This window comes from Grus americana, chromosome 1 (assembly GCF_028858705.1).
Source record: "Grus americana isolate bGruAme1 chromosome 1, bGruAme1.mat, whole genome shotgun sequence".
NCBI classification, from domain to species: Eukaryota; Metazoa; Chordata; class Aves; order Gruiformes; family Gruidae; genus Grus; species Grus americana.
In genome coordinates this window covers 68517078-68535741 of record NC_072852.1, presented here as the reverse complement: position 1 = coordinate 68535741, position 18664 = coordinate 68517078, and the positions used below count along the sequence as shown (strand labels likewise).

At 45.3% G+C, this 18664-nt stretch overlaps 1 protein-coding gene across 2 annotated transcripts in view; it reads left to right on the top strand.

The window, feature by feature from the left end:
• Positions 1–18664, top strand: part of NINJ2 (ninjurin 2) — a 50423-nt gene that overhangs the window by 29564 nt on the left and 2195 nt on the right. For both annotated transcript variants that reach the window (XM_054844748.1, XM_054844759.1), the window contains one exon: positions 17180–17411. In XM_054844748.1, coding sequence (XP_054700723.1) covers positions 17180–17411 — 232 coding nt within the window. The remainder of the gene's footprint in view (positions 1–17179; positions 17412–18664) is intronic.

The following is an 18664-nucleotide window of genomic DNA, read 5'->3' as shown; positions in this document are numbered from 1 at the left end:
TTAAAAATACACTTTTGAAACCTCTGAGAAAAAAAGTCTCTGTGATGGTGGTCTAACGTTGCAATAGGTTGCTCAGAGAGGTTTTGGACACTCCATCCATTTAATACTTTAGTGATACAACCCTGAGCAACCTCATGTATCTTAGCAATTGGCCTAGCTTCGAGCAGAGAGTTGGACCTCTTTGCACTCTTGTGCTAGGATCCAGCGCTCCGGATCAACTGGTGGTGATGCCTGGAGTAACTGTGAAGCTTGGCAAGGTCAGGACTAACAGCAGAGTGCAGTGAGAGCTCATGTGGAAGGCAGTGCTGATGGGCGCTGATGCTGAAAGCGTCAAATATGTATGCTGGTGCTTTGAGTGGAGGCTTGTTCTTCCATAAGACTGGCCACAAAGGCATCTTTCCCTTGACAGAAACACTGTTTTTCAGTACGTGAAATAATTATGAGATGAATATGAATTGAAAGAGCACTTCCTCTTGACCTACTTCCCAGGCAGGGAAGCACAGCTTGATGCCCTCCTGTTTGGAAAGGTAAAATTATCTCTCCACATTCCCTAGGCTCTGCATAAGCCTCTATTGTTTGGTACCAACCACATGGCTAATTATCATACCTACTATGCAGTTGCTTTTAATGATTTCCTTCCATCTCTTGTCAACACCCAGGCTGACTAACCAAACTGATTTCTTTGGAGAAAAGTGTACCTGTTTACCCTGTCAATAAATACACATCTTTTTTTTGTTTGTACTGGGAAGGAAAACATTCAGAATGATAGTGTAAGCTGTCTTCGGGAAAGTGGCTGATCGTTCTGAGGTGCTCCAGGACCGTGTGCATCTGAATCATGCCTCATTAATTGAGTAGACCTTTCTTTATTCACAAGGTTGCAGGATGCATCTTTTTACTTCACTAGAAAAATCAATTACATGTTCCATTAATGCCGGTGGAGTCTGGCTGGGGCCCCAAGCCTTCATGTATAAGTCCCACAGCAGCTCAAGGCTTAGAACAGGACAGTAACGCCACTTCTGTGACAATCTCCTTGCATGAAGAACATAAGCTCCAGAACTAGTGCTTTTGATACTTGGACCTTCCTGTTCCTTCAGAGAGGTCTGTGGCTCTCTTTCTGGTGTCTGTAAGAAAATAGAGAGGATGCCCCAGCACAGGTCTGACTGGCATTTCAAAACCACCAATTGTGCTGGCACTCTGAGAACTGCTGAGAGGCTTTGTCGGGTTTGGTCTTGGGAGTCCTTGGATTGACAGGCAATGACTATTGCAGGCCATTTCCTCCTCCTGCTGAGTCAAAAGTAACTACTTGAAAAAGGAGAAGCTGCTGGGATTTTCTGGCCTGGATAGGCTTCCCATAAGAAAAACAAAACAAAAAACACATATAAAAAAAAAATCTGTTTGATGATACATTCAGGTCATGATTTTCTAGGTAACTATTATAACTGATGCTTTGCTGTAGTAGAGTATTACTGTGTCCAGGGTGTGAGAGCAAGCACCAAAAGTATAAAGGAGAAAAGAAAGCTCAGCAATACCACAGGCAGCAGGCTGTGGAGATTCCTAAATTAGCACTGAGCCAAGTCAGTAAACCTGTGCAGCCCCACACAGCATCACACAGCTGTACCAAGTTGGACTGGGAGCAGTAGAGAGCAGGGTGTTGCTAGATGATTGCTCAGTTAATCCATAATCTGAATAAACTACCCATAGATAAGCAAGAGATGATGGTGTGTAAATTGCCAGAACAAAATCTCAATTCCAACTTCACAGGCAGAAGTTTGTAGATCAGTGTGAAGAAAATTTACACTAGTGAAGAATCTGATCACGGATTCTGTTTTTTTCCCCCCACATATACGACACACAGATATGCCTTTTGTTGCAAACTTCACCCAGGATGAATTCTGAATCAGTGTACATGAATCATCTGCCAAACCCTCGAGTGCGTCAGTGATAAGAGACTACAAATTCAAAACTGCAGGTGCCATATCAGCAGCTAGAGACAATGACCATTCCTGAATTTCTTCCTGGCTGTGGTTTGCATTTTTCATCTCACTTTCCTTATTAAGTTATGATGCATCTGAGTGATGCAACCTTTATGACAGATCTGGATGTCCATCTGAGTTGTCTTGGCTTGTCAGCAATGCTAATTTCATTCTGTTTGAGCACCCATAGTTGCTGCTATAATCTTAGACATCACTAACTAAACCTCCTGTAACCACCAGGTGTGTCCAGTCACCAAGTTACAGCTCTAGATCTGTCTAATCTCATGGGATTTGGGGGTATGGGTTTTTTGTTTGAGTTGTGTGGGGTTTTTTTAATGTACTGATGTAACACTCTTCCCCCAGATGACAGTTCTGTTGTCAGCAAGGATACTTAACAGAGAAACTCTGATGAGATTAATTCACAGGAATCTGTTTCAAAGGCATTGTTTTGGTTGTCAAAGCAAGCACAGCTTCCATTGAATTGGGCTCCGATTTTCTTAATTTATTTCTGCAGCCTAGTTAAATGCATTTTTCTGAATTAATTAATTACACTAGGAAGACTGCCTCAAATGCACCTTAACACAGTTTGACTTGCAGAAATGCTGAGAGTTTGCCAAATCCAAAGTCTATAGGAGTTATTAATCAGTGCCCTTGGACAGAAACCCACACCCCGGCACTGCCCACTGAATGCCTGCTCCTGTTTCCCCCGGGAGGTCAGTGGAAGCTTGCTTCCCCGCAGCTTTCAGTAGGAACATAGCTGGCCATCGAGTCAGGTACATGTCAAACAGGTGCCTCGCTGAAGCTGGTTGCAGTCAAAAGGGCATTCCGCAGCCATTTGCTTAAATGTTGCTTTGGCTTCCCTGATGCAAAACACTTCCTGTGACACTTTAGATACATCAGCATAATGAAGGTCAGAGTTTATTTCCATCTACGTCCTTTCAAGTGACTAGAAAGACCTCAGACGGTGTAATTTTCAGAGAGCAGTATTTTGCTGTACTGTTGCCTTGAACAGCTGCCTAAGCAAAGTATTGTGGCTGAGAAGTTCCCACTGGTTATACTAGAAGTTCCAGCCCTGTTAGGCTCGTTAAAAGGAACAGCACCACTTAGCTTAAAAGTTAGGAGAGACCACTATTAATTTTGAAGTGAAGGATTTATAAATCAGTTATTGCTTCCATGAGTCTGAGACAGAATGCTGGACTGGATGGGTAACAACAAGGTCTGATGTGCCCTACCGCTGTGATCAGAGACAAACCCATTCAGGACACCTCGTCTCCACTAGCTAGGCAGGGATCAGCAATCTGATCTTCCTCCCTACACACGCCTGTTGTTTGCAGAGCCCTCTCACAAGCACGGCTTTAGCCACATGAGCTTTCTTGGTAGCCCATGAATGCTTACTAACTCATTTTATTCAATCATCTAGAAAGCCCTCAACGCTTTTGGAAGCACTGAATCCCATTCTCTGGGATGCTTAAACAGTCTGTTTTAGAGATACTGTTCCCTAAATTTTGTTGTCTGTGTCTTGGGGTAGGAAAGTGATGGTGTATGTTCCTTCTCCTGCCAGATTTGAGACAGGTAGACCTTCACCATTTAAGGATATCCTGGAACACTCCCTTCAGAGCATGACTGCTCTAAATCATTCTTTTAAAACTGAAACAGGAGAACGAAGTCTATGCTTCCTTGCATTCTGCGCTCTATCAGCAAGTGGGGTTGGACGGGATTTAGGTCAAGGCCAATTTTATTTATGAAACGCTATCGAATCTGACCTTTAGTATCACTTTTACATAAAACTGAACAGCCACAGCAACAGCTGTATGAGGAACCAAGCCCCAAACTTAATACTTCTCCAAGCTCTACTGCAGTGTCCTTCCTGTGGTGCAAGGAAATTTAAGACTTCAGGAGGGTACTATTGACATTCAGGGTACGTAGTGTTAAAGCAGAAAAGATAGTTTTAACTGAAGAGAATTTTTATTGGAAGAATGTGTGTCAGGTGGTTGGTATTCAGTATTCAAAAGAATACAATCTAGGGCTACAGTGACCATTAAAAAAATATATATCAAATTTAATAAGAGCCAGTTTTACATGCATGACCAGCTTCTGAAGTAGCTCTTTTTACAGAGCTCCCCTCCTGAGCTTTGTTGTAAACATTACTCACTATAATCTTCCAGTCACAACTTAATCCAGGGTCTGTCTTGTGTATTATTTTAACACAACATAAAAGCACAAAAAACCCCAGAACTCTAAGCCAGATGATTAATAGAGGGAAAAGGAGGGAGAGAGCACACTACAGTTGCTGCATATTTCTTTTACTGTGTGGATTCTCACAGCACTGTATCTTAAATAAGTTGTATCAGGCATCTTTAAAACCCAAATAATTATATTTTCTGAACTCTTTGACCTTAAACTTCAATCCCTATTTTGCAGCTGGTCAGAGATTTTTTCCAAATTATACAACGCACTTTTGCAATACTTTGTAACCTAGGACCCTATCTAGGTAGCATATAACCCCTTTCAGTCATCATTATATCTAAATTCATAATCTACTGCGAAAAAATTGCTAGCATATTAGCAGAGACATAGGACAACCAATTGCACTGCAAAAATTCTTGCTACCATCTTAACAGTGGAGGAACCCTTTGCATTTACGACTGAGCACCACCTGCTGGTTCTCTCACCTAATCTGGCTATTTCTCCTGCCACCCTCCTCCCAGTAAATCCTGAGAGCAGATCCTAGATTTTAGGAAGACATACTGATGTTGATGTTACAGCTGGGTGCTGTAACATGGGAGCTGAGATTTCAAAGCTGAGCTGCTGAACTCCCTGAGACAGGAAGGTGGAGGCAGCTGTGATGCCACAGCTGGAGCACCCACCAGAGGGAGACAAAGCTCTGCAGCCCCCTAACACGGAGGGCAGTGGGGCCACAGCCCTCCCCACTGCGTCCACTTCCCATTTGGTCTCAGAGACTGACACAAAGCAAGCAACTCCCAAATAAAAAACAAAACCAGCAGAGGTCCTTTCCTTTTCTGTTGAATTCCTGTGCGCCTTGCCCTCCTCATTTTAACTGACTTCTGAAACATATGATTTCACCTTAATCTCTCCAGCATCCCCTAGTAATGAAGTGCAAGTTGCTGATTTTCTCACCTAGTTCCTCTGTTGTGCCAGTGACCTGGTGATCTCAGTTTAACATTAACTACTTAACCCAGTTTGCCAAGAGGAATAGGCCTGTTACCTACTATTATGAAAAAAAAATTAAAATCTGATCCTGGCACTTCAATTCTGCCACTTTGGTCTTATAAGGTATCTTACTAGGGATGTTTTTAGAGCCACACTTTTGGAGTATAATTTAACATTATGAACTTAAGGTGAGACAGCCAAAGAGAAATGTTTTAATTGTTTAACTGTCATTGAACTCATTGGAAGTTGGACAGGGAAGTGCCAGTACCATTTTTCAGAAATGGGAGATATTACTGACCACCAGCTGTTTCGCTTCTGATCAACAGTAATTCACAATTTATGTTTAACATACTGGTATACCAATGGCCGTTTTTGTAGCACACTATCACTGCCCTGAATTTAGTATGGCTAGCTGTTACAGCACCATCAAGCTGCACAGAAAGATGGAAAGAAAAAGGAAAAACAACCTCATCCTATGAATCCTTCTGTCAACATAGCAAGCTATAAACCCAAACAACAGGATCACCCCACCCTTGAAATTCCTCCAGGAAGACAAGGGAAAGCCAAACCTAATATTTCTAATTACCAAGGAAAATCTTCCGCTCCATAACCACCTTAAACCTCCTCCCTGAGCTTTACTGTACATCCTAAGGCAGGGCCTTGGCCCAGCTTTCAATTAAATTATTAATAGGAACAATAGAGTCAAAGTTTCCCAACTCAGATGCCTTAAGTTGTTAAACACATCTAAAGCAACACGGCATTAGATACGCTGATTTCAGTTTTTCCTCCCATACCCAGGGTTTTGCAAGGATGTTCTGTTGGATCTTTCCTTTGTTCCGAATGTAGGAAGGGCTGCCTTGGTGACCCAGTTAGCTTTGTCCCTGGGCCCCAGCGCTCTCTAGTGACAACACCTTGGCTGGTAGCGCTGGGTCCCCTGCAAAAGCTGAGCCTCTGCAGGGGCTTAATTATAGAGCTTGGACCCTCTGTGTGACATCATTTGAAATCTCATTAGGTCTGTGGGGTTTGGAAAAACATGCACCAGGTAAAAACAAAAGGAAAAAAAATTGCTCCTTGCAATCTTTTTGCTGCCCCCAACTTCTTCACTCTCTCCCACTGTCAGGGTCAGCCTGCTGAAGCAGCTGCCTCCAGGGACTTTCATGAGACATGAAAATATCCCACAGAGCCTGGTGCTGCTGCCTTTCTGCAAGGGGACTTGTCACATGTGCTGGTTCACAAGCTTGGCTGGGGGAGCTGGGTCTTGCAGAGGGCTAGTTTCTTCCAGAAGAAAGTTCCACAAAGGCTAGCTGCAGCAGCTGGCATAACTGCTTAGCTTGGTTGCTTCCAATTTACTGCATAGGGACTGTAAGTTGCATACTCCAGTAAAAAGGGCACGGCTGGGACATGCTTCCGCACTTGGGGATGGTGTGGGAAGACGGCTGCCCATTTGCCCTGTGCCAGCAGTTGGTCCCTTGACCATCAGAAGGCTCTAGAAGAGGGGGAAGAGCACCCAGACCATACACCACAGGGCTATGCAGGTGAAAGAGGGCAAGTAACTTGGCAAGGACTGGGGAGAAGGCTGTCTGGGGGCCTTTAAGGAGGCCAGCAGGTTTATACACAACAGGTAGTCAGTGGAAGTTGCTGGGAGGGAAACCAAGACTGAACAAATAGATACACTGCGCAAAGACACTTTGTTTTAAAAGTTAGCATGTCTCACCCAGTGATTTCTCTAATTAAAGAATTACCCTTTTTTTAGCTTAATAGACTGTTCTCATAACTCCAGTTTTACAGACTAGAGGGGGGGTTTTTTTTTTTTTTTGGCCTTTTGATGTGAGGCGATTCTACTTCAAGGTTCTGGCTGCTTCAGGTTTCTGTCACATACGGCCAAAAAAACAGGTTCTGGCACAAAACTCACCCTGACCCCATGTGGATTTTCCTGTTGGTTCAGATTCATGTAACTTCAGCTAACAGCAGCAAGACAGCAGAGAAGCCCAAGCATTTTCTTTGCAATATCATCCCCAAAACAATGTCTGCATCTCCCCGAAAGACACTAGATGTGCCAGTGAAAGAGGAAAATTGGAAAGGAAGAGCCAAAGAGTGGGATTATTTGGTTCCAACAGCAGGCAAGGACTTAGCAAGCTGCAGTATGAAGAAAGGGAGGTAATGATGCATCTGTCAGAAAACTAGATCAAATTCTGGGTTACTTCTGTTGCAGACTGCCTGTGTGCTCCTAGGCAAGTTTATCAGTGTCTGTCATAACAGGACACCAACATGTGATGAGGTGTCTGGGTGCCACTGAATCAGAAAATAATAGCATCCCCTTCTTGTGGGACATTTTCCCTGCTTCTGCAATTGAAGTATTTCCTTCAAGACACCTCTTGAACATATGAGCACACTTTTCATAGCTGCCTTTTGAGGATGCCTAAACAGCAGACATCTCCAATGGTCCATAGGATACAGGTTAAAAACAGCTGTCTTCCCTGGTGGGAATTCATTTCAAGTACCTTCTTGATTCAGTCTTGCTTCATACTGGCCCTTTTTGAAGCAATGCATGCCTAAACAATTGCTTAATGTTTTGCCACTCAAAGGAGAAATTAAATTTAAGCCAGTGAATCCATACTCAATTAAGAAGCTTGAATATACACCTTAAAGGGCTGCTGTAGCAAGTGTAAGAGAAAGAAATGCCCCATATTGGGTACTTTAGAACTGAGCTATGTTCATATCTTGTCATGAAAACATAGTGCTTCTAGTTGGTAGTAGCCATCCCTACCTGCTGTCCTATAGGTGAAGCTTTATAGTAAAAGCAAGAGACTCAAAGGCAGGACACCAGTCTCATTCTGTACTCTGCCACCCTTTACTGATCTGTGATCATGCCTTTTGACTCCTCAGCTGGTTCACTTATTAAAACTAAGTAATAGTTACATGTGTAAGCGCTCTGCACAAGCTAACAATCAATCCTATTAAAATTCAGTTAAAAAGGTAGAAGGTTCCTCAAAGTTTCTCTCTAATATAGTTTGGATAAGATGCTCTGACTGAGATCAGAGCTCCATTGTGCTAGTTACTATACACACACATGCACAAAAGGAGGCATTTTCTTGTGCTGGAAAGCTCTTAACATATGAGAATTGAAATAGTTTTATCCCCATTTTTACCAAGAATCCAAACCCAGAAATTATGCAACATCTTAGAGCCAAGCTCAGATGTCTCCAACTCCTAGAAGTGCCTTTATCCACACAGTCCCATTTTTGTCCATTTTGGCCATCACAGCAGCAAAACCCTCTAAAATGTAGCTAAATTGACTTGCCATAATCAATCCAAGCACAGCAGCAATAGCCTCAGTCAGACAATAACTAAACCACAAGCAGCAACGCTTAGTGTATTCGCCCCACACAAAGCTATACTAAACCCACAGCAAACAAACACAACAGTTCTCCAGCCAGGCTCGGAGAGATGCCGTGGCTGTGCTCAGCGGTACTGGGAGGTGCTCCCATGCACGCTGCTGAGAACACAGCCATGCTCCTTTCGAGCACGGCATCTCGTGTCCTCTCCAGGTTACCCACCGCCCCAACCCTGGCGAGGCAGCAGCAGCCTTCCTTGGCACAGCAGGCTCCCAAGCCAGAGGCAGCCCTGCAAGCCGGAGCTTAATGGAAGGGCGTTAACGCTAATTGAATCTGAACAGCCGTAGCCATGCATCACTTTGCATTTTCTCATGTTAAAATGCAACAGCCATTTGTTAGAGCACTCTAATGTGTTTAAAATCTTTCCAGCGACAGCTGATGTTGTTTCTAAGCTGACATTCCCAAGCAGGTTAGCACAGACCAGCTCTGCAGGCTACCCTGAAGTCCATTGCTAGCCCTTGTAACCCCAGTTACTGCCTCACTAGTTTCTGTATTCAATACCTAGTTTGGCCAGCCTTGGAAAAGGAAACAAAGAAAAAAAACCAACCCCAAACAAACAAAACCCATACAACTAATTGGGATTAAGGGTTTACAAAAGTTTAGATCAGCAACAGCACCTTTTTTCTTCTTTTTTTTTTAAACATCTGATGGCATGAGGCCAGATGCTCAGCTGCGAACTGACACAACTCAGAGTGTGCCAGTTCTGAACAAAATCTGCAGATTCAGCTTTTTTAGATCCAGAGATTGGCTCAATTTCCTGGCAGAGAAGGACGCTACGCCTGGCAGTTTTTGAAGGAAGAGAGTACTATGCACCCAGGTGAGACTAAATCAGCAGGGTCTGTTTGGAGATGGTGGTGAGCACTGCAACAGGAGACAGACACTGACCCGCAGGACAAAGACATTGTGAGTGTTAGTACACATGAAATTGGAAAGAATGCTGTGTGGATGAAAGACCTTATAAATAACAGAGGGACCAAAACCCCTGAGTTTCACTGTTTATGGATGTGATTTCATCAGCTCTGTTGAAACCCTCAGTCGCGTTCTCCACTCTTTCCACCCAGATTCTCACAGCTGCCTTTCTGTGGAGAGCCCCAAGCACTCAGAAAGTGACCAAGGGCACGTACGCGTCAAAATCTGCAGATGAACCTGAACTTCAGTGCCTTAGAGTGAGGTTTACCTGGGAAATACTGCAAGATGTAAAGCCCCCTGGGAATAAGAAAATCATCTACCTAATTTCATCAGCTTCAGTGCATGATGAATTCAGTCCACGCATATTACATGCACAACAGAGGCACATATTGCACTTCTACAGGAGATCTTAGCCATCTCTCTCCTTACACATCACCTATGTGAGCATTCTCGTTATTTTACGGACAGGGAAACTAAGATCCAGGGAGAGCAAGTAGGATGCCCTAATCCACACAACAAATGACAAATTAATCTTGTGTTTCCTCACATGAAAATCAACATCAGACCAGGGCTAGGATGGCCCTGGGTACAGAGTTACAGGTCACTGGGTGAACAGAACAGAGCACAAGGGACAGTTGCTATATGCTTGTCCCATTCTAATTTTTTTTTTTTTTTTTACCCTACACAATTGCTACAAACTACAGTTAGAGGGGAGTTGGACCTTTGGTCTGATCCAGTACAGCTGTTAATATGTTTTAGAAATCAACCTGACCCCTCGGCATTGGATGCAAACACCCTTAGACTTGGAAGAAGTTCAAATATAGGACCTTGCTTTAGGAATGTTTTGTATTAAAATGATTTATATGAACACATTTGCTCTTTGGATCTGGCAGCAGCCTGCGATCAGACCCAGCTTTTCTTAATATTTTGGGCCATAAGCCATCCAGCTTAGGGATTTATTCATCTTAACGTGTTTAGCTTTGTAAGCACAATGCAGTAGTTACTGTTGTGCCTCCCGGCTGCTCTTCCATTTTTTATAAACTCATTTTCTCTGCTAACCTACTTCTAATTTTTTCTTGTAAAGCTGTTTTTAGTCTTCCCTTGCCCCCCCCATTCTCCCCCCAACACTGGGATAAAACTGCTCTGGGTGCTAAACACTAGTGACTTGAATAGGCTCCAGCTTCTATATCCTGGCTTTGGAAATAATTGTTCCCACTAATCCTTTTGAGTGCACTCCCAATTCCATACATTCAAAGAGCTGCCCCCTCCACCGTACATACACACCCAATTGCTTCTGTTCAACAATCAGAGATCATGCATCAGCACATTGTAATTGCTGGTGCCAAGCAGTTCTTGAGCCCCCAAACCCACTAACTGCTTCTGAGCTATGGATGGAGGGTCCTCCACCAGTGTCACTGCCCTTCCCACCTTGTCCTCATCCCAGCTACCTGGAAAAGAAAAATTATGTTCTATTCCAGCTCAGGCCTGCAGCCTGCCAGTCGATTCCTGGATCCCTTCAATTCAGTATCATAAATACACTTAACGAGGGAGTTTAATATAGATTTGGCAAGACAGTTATTTGAGCGATACATAATTTATGTTGCCCTGTAGCATAGGAAGCCGTGAGTGGCATGTGGGAGTGAACAGATCCAAGAAACTCACCATACAGCAGAGTGCGAAAGGGAAAAAAGAGTGGGGGAGAAAAAGGAGACAGCAGCCCAAGGAAGGAGGTGCATTAAAGAGCAGAAGAGCTTGATAGCAGGAAAAGGCGTGAGAGAAAGACAAGGTGAAAAGCACAGCGTGAGAAAAGAATGGAGGAGAGAATAGAAGAGGAGGATGACAGGAGAGAGGAAGAGCTGAACAGAAAATGCAGAGAGGGTCTGCAGGATGAATAAGAGGTGAGAAGAAGCGTGGAAAGGGAGACACGGAGAGCAGAGCACACATGCTTGCTGTGACAAGCAGGTCTCTGCAGGCTGCAGGTGCTGCAGCCAGCCGGGAAGCAGAACCGAGTGCTGTGCCAGCTGGAGGGCAAGGGCGAGGAGAGGCGCCCGGGCTCTCATGGGGCTCTGCTACCTCGTGACTCACCCCCACCCCTCTGCTCCCCGCTGCCAGCCACAAACAGGGGACTGCCTGGCTTCCCTACCCGCTTCCAACACTTCAGCTCTACGTGGTGTTAGGTTTTGCTGTTAGTCTCCTGCTCCTGCACAGCCTCATCTCGGGGAGTCGCAATGAGAATATGAGGCCAGCCATTCAGCTGGGTAAACGAGAGGCTCTGCTGGCAGTCTCGCCCAGCTGCACTTTCATCCCTTTATCAGTAGCAGTGTCCTACTTAGGCACCCCTGAGCTCAAGGGTGAGGGTCCCAAGTGCTGCGCCACAGTGACATCTCTGCCCAAGAACGCTCACACAAGTTTGCTTGTGGGTGTGAGATGAGACACGGAAGGTGGATAAAGCAAATGGAGAGTGGGAGTTTGGTGAGACTAGAGAACACAAACAGTGCTTAGCAAGCACACAGTATCTGTGCCTGCCATTTGCCTAGGCTTCTACTTCTGAAGAGGTGCTGGACCTCAGCTCCTGGAAGTTACTTGTGGTTGGAGAGCTCCCATTCAGTGTCAGCGACCCCTCTGTTACTGAGCCATGACCTGTCACAGAAGTGGAGGAACACCTCAGAGAAAGATCTCCATCAGGACCACTCCCATGCACAGGGAGAGCCCAAGATACCAGGAAAGCATCCCTGATTTATTTTCTGGGATTTATCCAATATGAATTGAAGGCAACACAACCATTTGGCTCTGAACAGGACCCCTAGTGAGCAGAACAGATGGCTATATTAAAAGGAAAAAACCCTAAGCAGAACAACTGGACTAGCTTCCACAGAGGCCGAAGAGGGGGACTGGCCCCGAACACTCAGTTTTCCTTTTGCCTGCAGCATCCATGACGAGGTTTACTATTACTTTTGTTCGTGGAACGCAGCCAAGATGCTTGCTGTTGTGCCAAATCGGAGAAAAACAGCCTTTGCCTCACAGAGTTTGTAATATAGTTGGTATTGACCAAAGCATTGCCTGTGCGTCCCTTCTCTTGCACATGCGTGGCTGTGCACAAATGTGCTTTCTCACCTGCAAGCTAACATGTCCGGCTCTGTGAGGGAAGCCCGGCCCACGGGGCGGGCAGACGTCTGGTAATCGCAGCTGTTCCCGGTGCTGCCACTGAAACCGTCTGTGCATAGGCACGGCACGTAGGCCAAAATTACTAAAATGGGCTCCTTTCATCCCAAGTGAAATGGTCAGGAGCTGCAGGGAGTGAGCTTCTCTGGAAAAGCAGGGTAGCTAATAACTGTGCACTTAAAGTAGGAGTATTGATGGAGAGCAGGGCCTTTAATCTCTCCGCTTTCTGCCCGTAGAAAGGGAACTGCGCTCCTCTCCTACCCTGCAAGATGATGACTCTCTGCGTGCTTTAACCTTCATCAACTGATGTTTACAAAAGTACTTCTAAAGCTGCCAACTGGCAAATACTGTGGAAAAATACACTGGATTTTCCCTGGTGCCTGACGCTGTGTGTGTGTGTGTGTGTGTGTGTGGCTGGCTGTTTATCCGTCGGGATCCCCGCAGCGGGCATCTCCGCACCTACCCTCTGCGTGCGCGGCCTGCATTCATGCCTCTGTTTTCTTTGGCATCCTCCAGCATTTCCCTCAGAACTAATGGCCAATAATATAGTTTCTCCTCAGACATCCCCCTCTGCCAGAACGCTCCCGTGAAGAGGATTATCGTTCCCATACTTGTGAGCCTCATGCTGTCCCACTATCTCTTTCAGGCTGTTCTCCCCTGGGGATAGGGTCACAAAACCCACAAAGCACACAGATTTGCAATTAGATCTGCTCCGTATTGGTTTTTTTCCTGCCCTGAAAAATATAACAAGAGAAACCTATAGGTTTTGTAGAAATCGTCTAAGTAGCTTTAAGAAAGTTCTGTGCTCCCTTCAGCCACAAAATCTGCAAGCTTTGGAAAGAAATATTTAAACAAATCTCCTCCAAAAGTTTTCAGAAAAAGTAGCTATTTCTTGTAAAAATAAACACATAATAAAAAGCAAAGAATTTCCCTTGAAAACTAATTTCAGTGGAAACTTTTCAGGTAGCCTCAGTGAGCTGTGGAGCTCAGGATGCCCTCTGGTGCCAGAGCCAGGTTTCACAGGCCCTGGGACCTGCCAGCTCCCTACAGCAAAACCAGAGATCAAGTCTAAAAAGAGGGGGGAAAAAAAAAAAAAATCCCACGCTGGTGCTGATATTAATGCATCCTTCTATAAGAACTCCTACAAAAATTAAAAAATATCAAAGAAATGAGAGTTAAATATTTATTTGTGTGAGAGCTTTGAGTAAGAATAAAGCCTCTCACTTATAAAACGCAGATGGGTGCCTCACTCAGTAGCTATCTGTATTGCTGTGCCACGTTTACACAAAAGGAAGCAGAAAGGGGATTTGCCTGAGGTCACACTGAAGCCAGCAGAGCCTTTGCAGGGAAAGAGGCTGTCTCATACAGAAAGCCAAAACATCTGGAAATTGGAATCAGGAGCCAAGCTTCAGCACCAGTTCAGCCAGTGCGATTGTGTGACAGACTGGACTTTTTCAAGTACTAAATTCCCTACCCTTGAAAAGTGGGCAATAATGATATATCCCCATCTTGGGTAAGTGCTGCATACTGGTAAGTGCTGTTTTCCAGCAGACATTCTGGCTCTACAATAACGCTTGCACGATAAAGTTGTATCTGACTGCCAGATCCAGGTTTCTTCTCCTTGACAGAAAACAAAAAAGAAAAGGCAGCGATCCCCACTCTCAGAAGGGGAACACTTTCAAAGTAACTAGAAAGACACCAGGTCTAGCCTGATGACATAAATCACTTGGATGATCTCTGATGTATGTCCTGTAACTTGACTTAGAGCTCTCTTTACCCAAAGAGAATAATTTAATCTCCCCAGTGATCCCACATAACCCCCCCACAGCTGACTGGGCAATCCTGCTGCAAAGAAACCTGAGCTGCTTGTGAATCAGCTCCTAAAACACAACAATACGCAGGACTGAACTTGAAGACAAAACAAAAGCAGAAAGGGTCCCATTTTGAAAAGCTGTAAATGCATTGTGACAGCTAAAAAAAAAAAAAAATCATAAAGACTCCTGCATCATAAGGACTCAAATGGGACATCATAATACTGGTCAATTGTTTAGCTCCATAAGTGAAAGCTTATTGTCCAGCTTTCATCATCCAGTAACCTTTTGGCTACCTTTGTGTATCTACTAAGCCTTGGCTGACAGGTCTTTGAAACAGCAATTACAATTTTTCATTGCTCGCGTTTCCCAGATCCAGTGACTCCGCGTGAGCGAGTAGTGGCTTTCCCTGCCTGTGGTATCATGTCCCAGAGAGGGGAACATGCCACTGTGCTCATCCAGACGAGAAACGCCCATGTGCAAGCACTTCATTTTCATGGCCTGATCATCTGGGACAGAGAGCTCAGCACATTGCAACTCTGCCCCCTTTCACACTCCAGGTAGAGGAGCGTGGAAGCAGCTCAAAAGGAGGATGTATTTTCATTCAAGAAGAGCTCCTGACTTATTTTGTTTGTCTCCACACCAGGACTGGGAACAGATGTCTCAGCCTTCTTGTACCAGTCACTCATTTAACAAAAGCTCTGTCTTATTTGTACAGTGCCCTTGTTCTCTCCCCCTTAACTCATCATTACGCAGAGATAAACTATGAATGCCCAGCCTTGTGACGCTGCAGGGCAGAGGGCTGACTCTTCAGAAATAAAAAAGAAAAACACAAGAAAAGGGTCAAATATTAAACCTTGCACCACTTGGTATGGGTACACCTCTGTTGCAACAGGACCACGTGCTTTTAAGCCAGCTGAGAAGGGGCAGTACCTAAATCTAGGGGTTTTTTTAAGACATATTGCCAGGATCAGACCTTTTGCTGGCCTCCTTTCCCCAAGACACGAGATACCTCTGTTCTGCCCCAGACAGTCCTGTTTAAAAAGTCCTGAATCCCTACGCACTGCCTTAGAGTCCTTACCAGCTCTCTAGATTTCTATCTTCCACTATCTTTTAATTTCTGCCTTCTACAGCAAGAAAGGCAGGCTTTGCAAAGGAGCCTCTTAACCACAGTAACTTTACTCTTAGAAACCATGAAAGTTACAAGCTTTAAGCTATCAAAATAATAATAAAAAAAATCCCCCAAAGCACTTTCCTACCCCAGGCCAGCCCCTTCTTAGGGGTCACAGTTCACCAATAGCTCAAACTGGACACAGACATTCCTGCCAGCTTTTTACTGCATATCTTTCTCACATAAGGGTGATTGCTGGCACAGGCCACAACCCCCTTCTAAAATCCAGCCCCAGTTTCAGTATCAGACACACAACCACATGCAGAGCTCTCCCAGGATCACTGGCTTTGCTCCCACCCCAGCACAGAAAAAGCCACTCCTACCCAGGGATGCAGAGAGACCAGAGAAAGCAGCACAAACCACTAACCATAACCTTTCTCTGGAAAGCATGGAGGAAACATCACATTTTGTACTTTATCTGGTACAAAGAGACCAAAACAGGACTTACTATTTGGTGTAGGCACAGTCCTACTTCCAGCATGCATCTGGAGAAATCTCTTCCACCAGTCTGAGCAAAAGAGGTCACCTCAGGCTTGCACCTGGCCCTTACCTCCAGATTTAAAGGGTTATCCATCAGAGAGCACTGAGGGCAAAGCTGCTGGTCTTCACTACAGCAGACAGGAGGCTGATTACCCAGAACAGAAGCCTGTCTGCTACATGGAAGTGTTTTTTCTTTCTTTCTAAGTAATAAGATCATAGCCTGCTACAGATATATCCAAATCTTTTGTAATTCTTGCCTTTGATGGTGGTTTATTACCAGCTGATGACACTCTGTGTGAATTGAAAACTACTGTCCCCTTTTCTATCTTTTTTTTTTTCCATCACTTGGATTGAGACAGCTAACAGAGGAACTCGCTTAACAAGACAAACAGTGAAAAGGTGGATGGCTAAAAGCAACCAAATGACCCACAGCTTGTAATTAGGTTAAGGGCAACCAGGTGATTTACCCCTTGTAAATACCTGTTTCTTTCCACTGAAAAAAATGTGCCTGAATGATCAGTTAAAGTTAGGTGTGATGGATCCCACCCCTAGTCTTGGTGTGTTTCAGTGCCTGATATTTTGAAGAAATAGCATCCTTTGTTTCAGAAACAAAAATGTGGATGTTCCTATCTGCTCCAGCCTCTTGTCTAAGACAGTAGCCAGGAAAAAGCGTTCAGAGGAGATGTAAAGGCCAGCCACTGACAGTTCTTTGAACACTCGACCCAAAGAGATCTCTCTCAATCCCCTGTAAGTTCAAGGCTTGTCCGTGCCCTGAAGGAAGAGAATTCAATATTCCTTGCAAAATCCCTGGTTCTGGGTAATCTACATTATTGTAACTCTGGGCAAGCTTGTTTTCCACAAAAATACCCAGTATTTTACTAACCTTGCTGAGCTCTTGATCACTGCAAGTATCTTATGCCTATTAATATCACGAGGTGACTGTGAGGGGAAACTGGGTGCTCTCAACACGTTTAAAACACATGACTTTTTGACTCTTTCTCAGGTCTTCTAGATACACCCTGTGTGGAGGCAGCAGCCCGTTCAACTTGGACACATCTGTTGGCTTAGCAATTGTACCGGTTCATGCGGTTTCTCCTGTCTCCCCAGGGCGTGAATCCTCATCTCCGGATTAACGGGCCGATGAACATCAATCACTACGCGACAAAGAAGAGCGTGGCGGAGAGCATGCTGGATGTAGCGCTGTTCATGGCGAACGTCACGCAGCTCAAAGCGGTGCTGGAGCAAGGGTCATCCTTCCAGTACTACACCACCCTCATCGTGCTCATCAGCATCTCCCTCTTCTTCCAGGTGATCATCGGGATTCTCCTCATCATCACTGGTAAGGTGGCCACCGAGGCACATGCACCCTTGCAGGGTACTGCAGGAGCAGGACACCCCACGGCTTGGCAGGCATGGGGGTGGGAAGGGAGAAGCCTCGTTCCCCAAATCGTTCCCCATGGCACCAACCAGGGCTGTGGGAGGGCTGGAGACAGCTTGACATGGGCAGTGGGGAGGTCTGTGTTGCTGCTTTTCAAAGTGGGGAGTGGGTTGTTTTTTTCTCTTGCATAACGGCTCTGATCACTGCTTTTCCTTCATTTCCTCACTGCTGAATCGCTGTCATAGGGAGAGAGCTGGGTTTTGGGCCACTTGCTGCCCATCCTGTAACATGTCCCTTCATGCAGCTCCTGCAGATACCACATTTTAGCTCTATCTTTCACCTCACTCAAGCTGGGGCCTAATGGAACAATTTAGGCAGAGGTTTTCCCTATGTTAACCTCGTATCTAACCAATCCCACAGTTGTCCTAGTGCCATACAGACAGTACGTTAACACCAGCATTTCAGACAGGCTTGGCCAGTGCTCCATCCAATACAGGAGTTGCTATATTTCAGCCTCCAACACATGCCCAGTATTACAAGTCTGCAGAACGCTGCCTTTTCCTGTATATCCTATGTGGGTTTTTATGTGGGAAACAGGATCAGAGGCTACAGGAAATCCTGTAGCGTGTTCCTTCCCCTGCCCCACATGCCACAGGCTTTCCCGGTGGCAGCCGCGGTGGCTGGAGCCAGCTGTGAGGAGAAGGGGGACAGGGGACCACAACTGAGCCACAAGGCATGGCTTGTTGGCCAGGCAGCCCCAGTAACCAGGGTGTTCTCATGTCTGAACTGATCAATGCCCATCAGCTAGTGCTGATCCCATTCACGTACCCAGATACCTCTTGGTCTGGGGGCGAAGAGGGGGTTGATAGCTGTGTCAGCATATACGTGAGATTTGGGTGTCAAGGAGGAACTGGCCTCCCAACCCCCAGTACAACATTGCTGACCTTGTCCCCCATGTCACCCAGGCTTCCCTTGCCGTGTCCCATGGCCATGTAGTGGGGGGGTCACATGGCACATGCCTGGCTAGCATGCAGCAGTAATTTGGCTATTTAGGGTTGGCCCATTGGAGGGCCATGGCGCCTCCATGGCAAAACAAACACATGACATAAAAAAAAGATGTTTTTCCTCTGCTCCATCCTCCTACGTCATCCTAAGGCAAGCTGTGACCCCTATAACGTTCCTGGAAATATTTCCCCAGCTCTGTGGCCACAGTG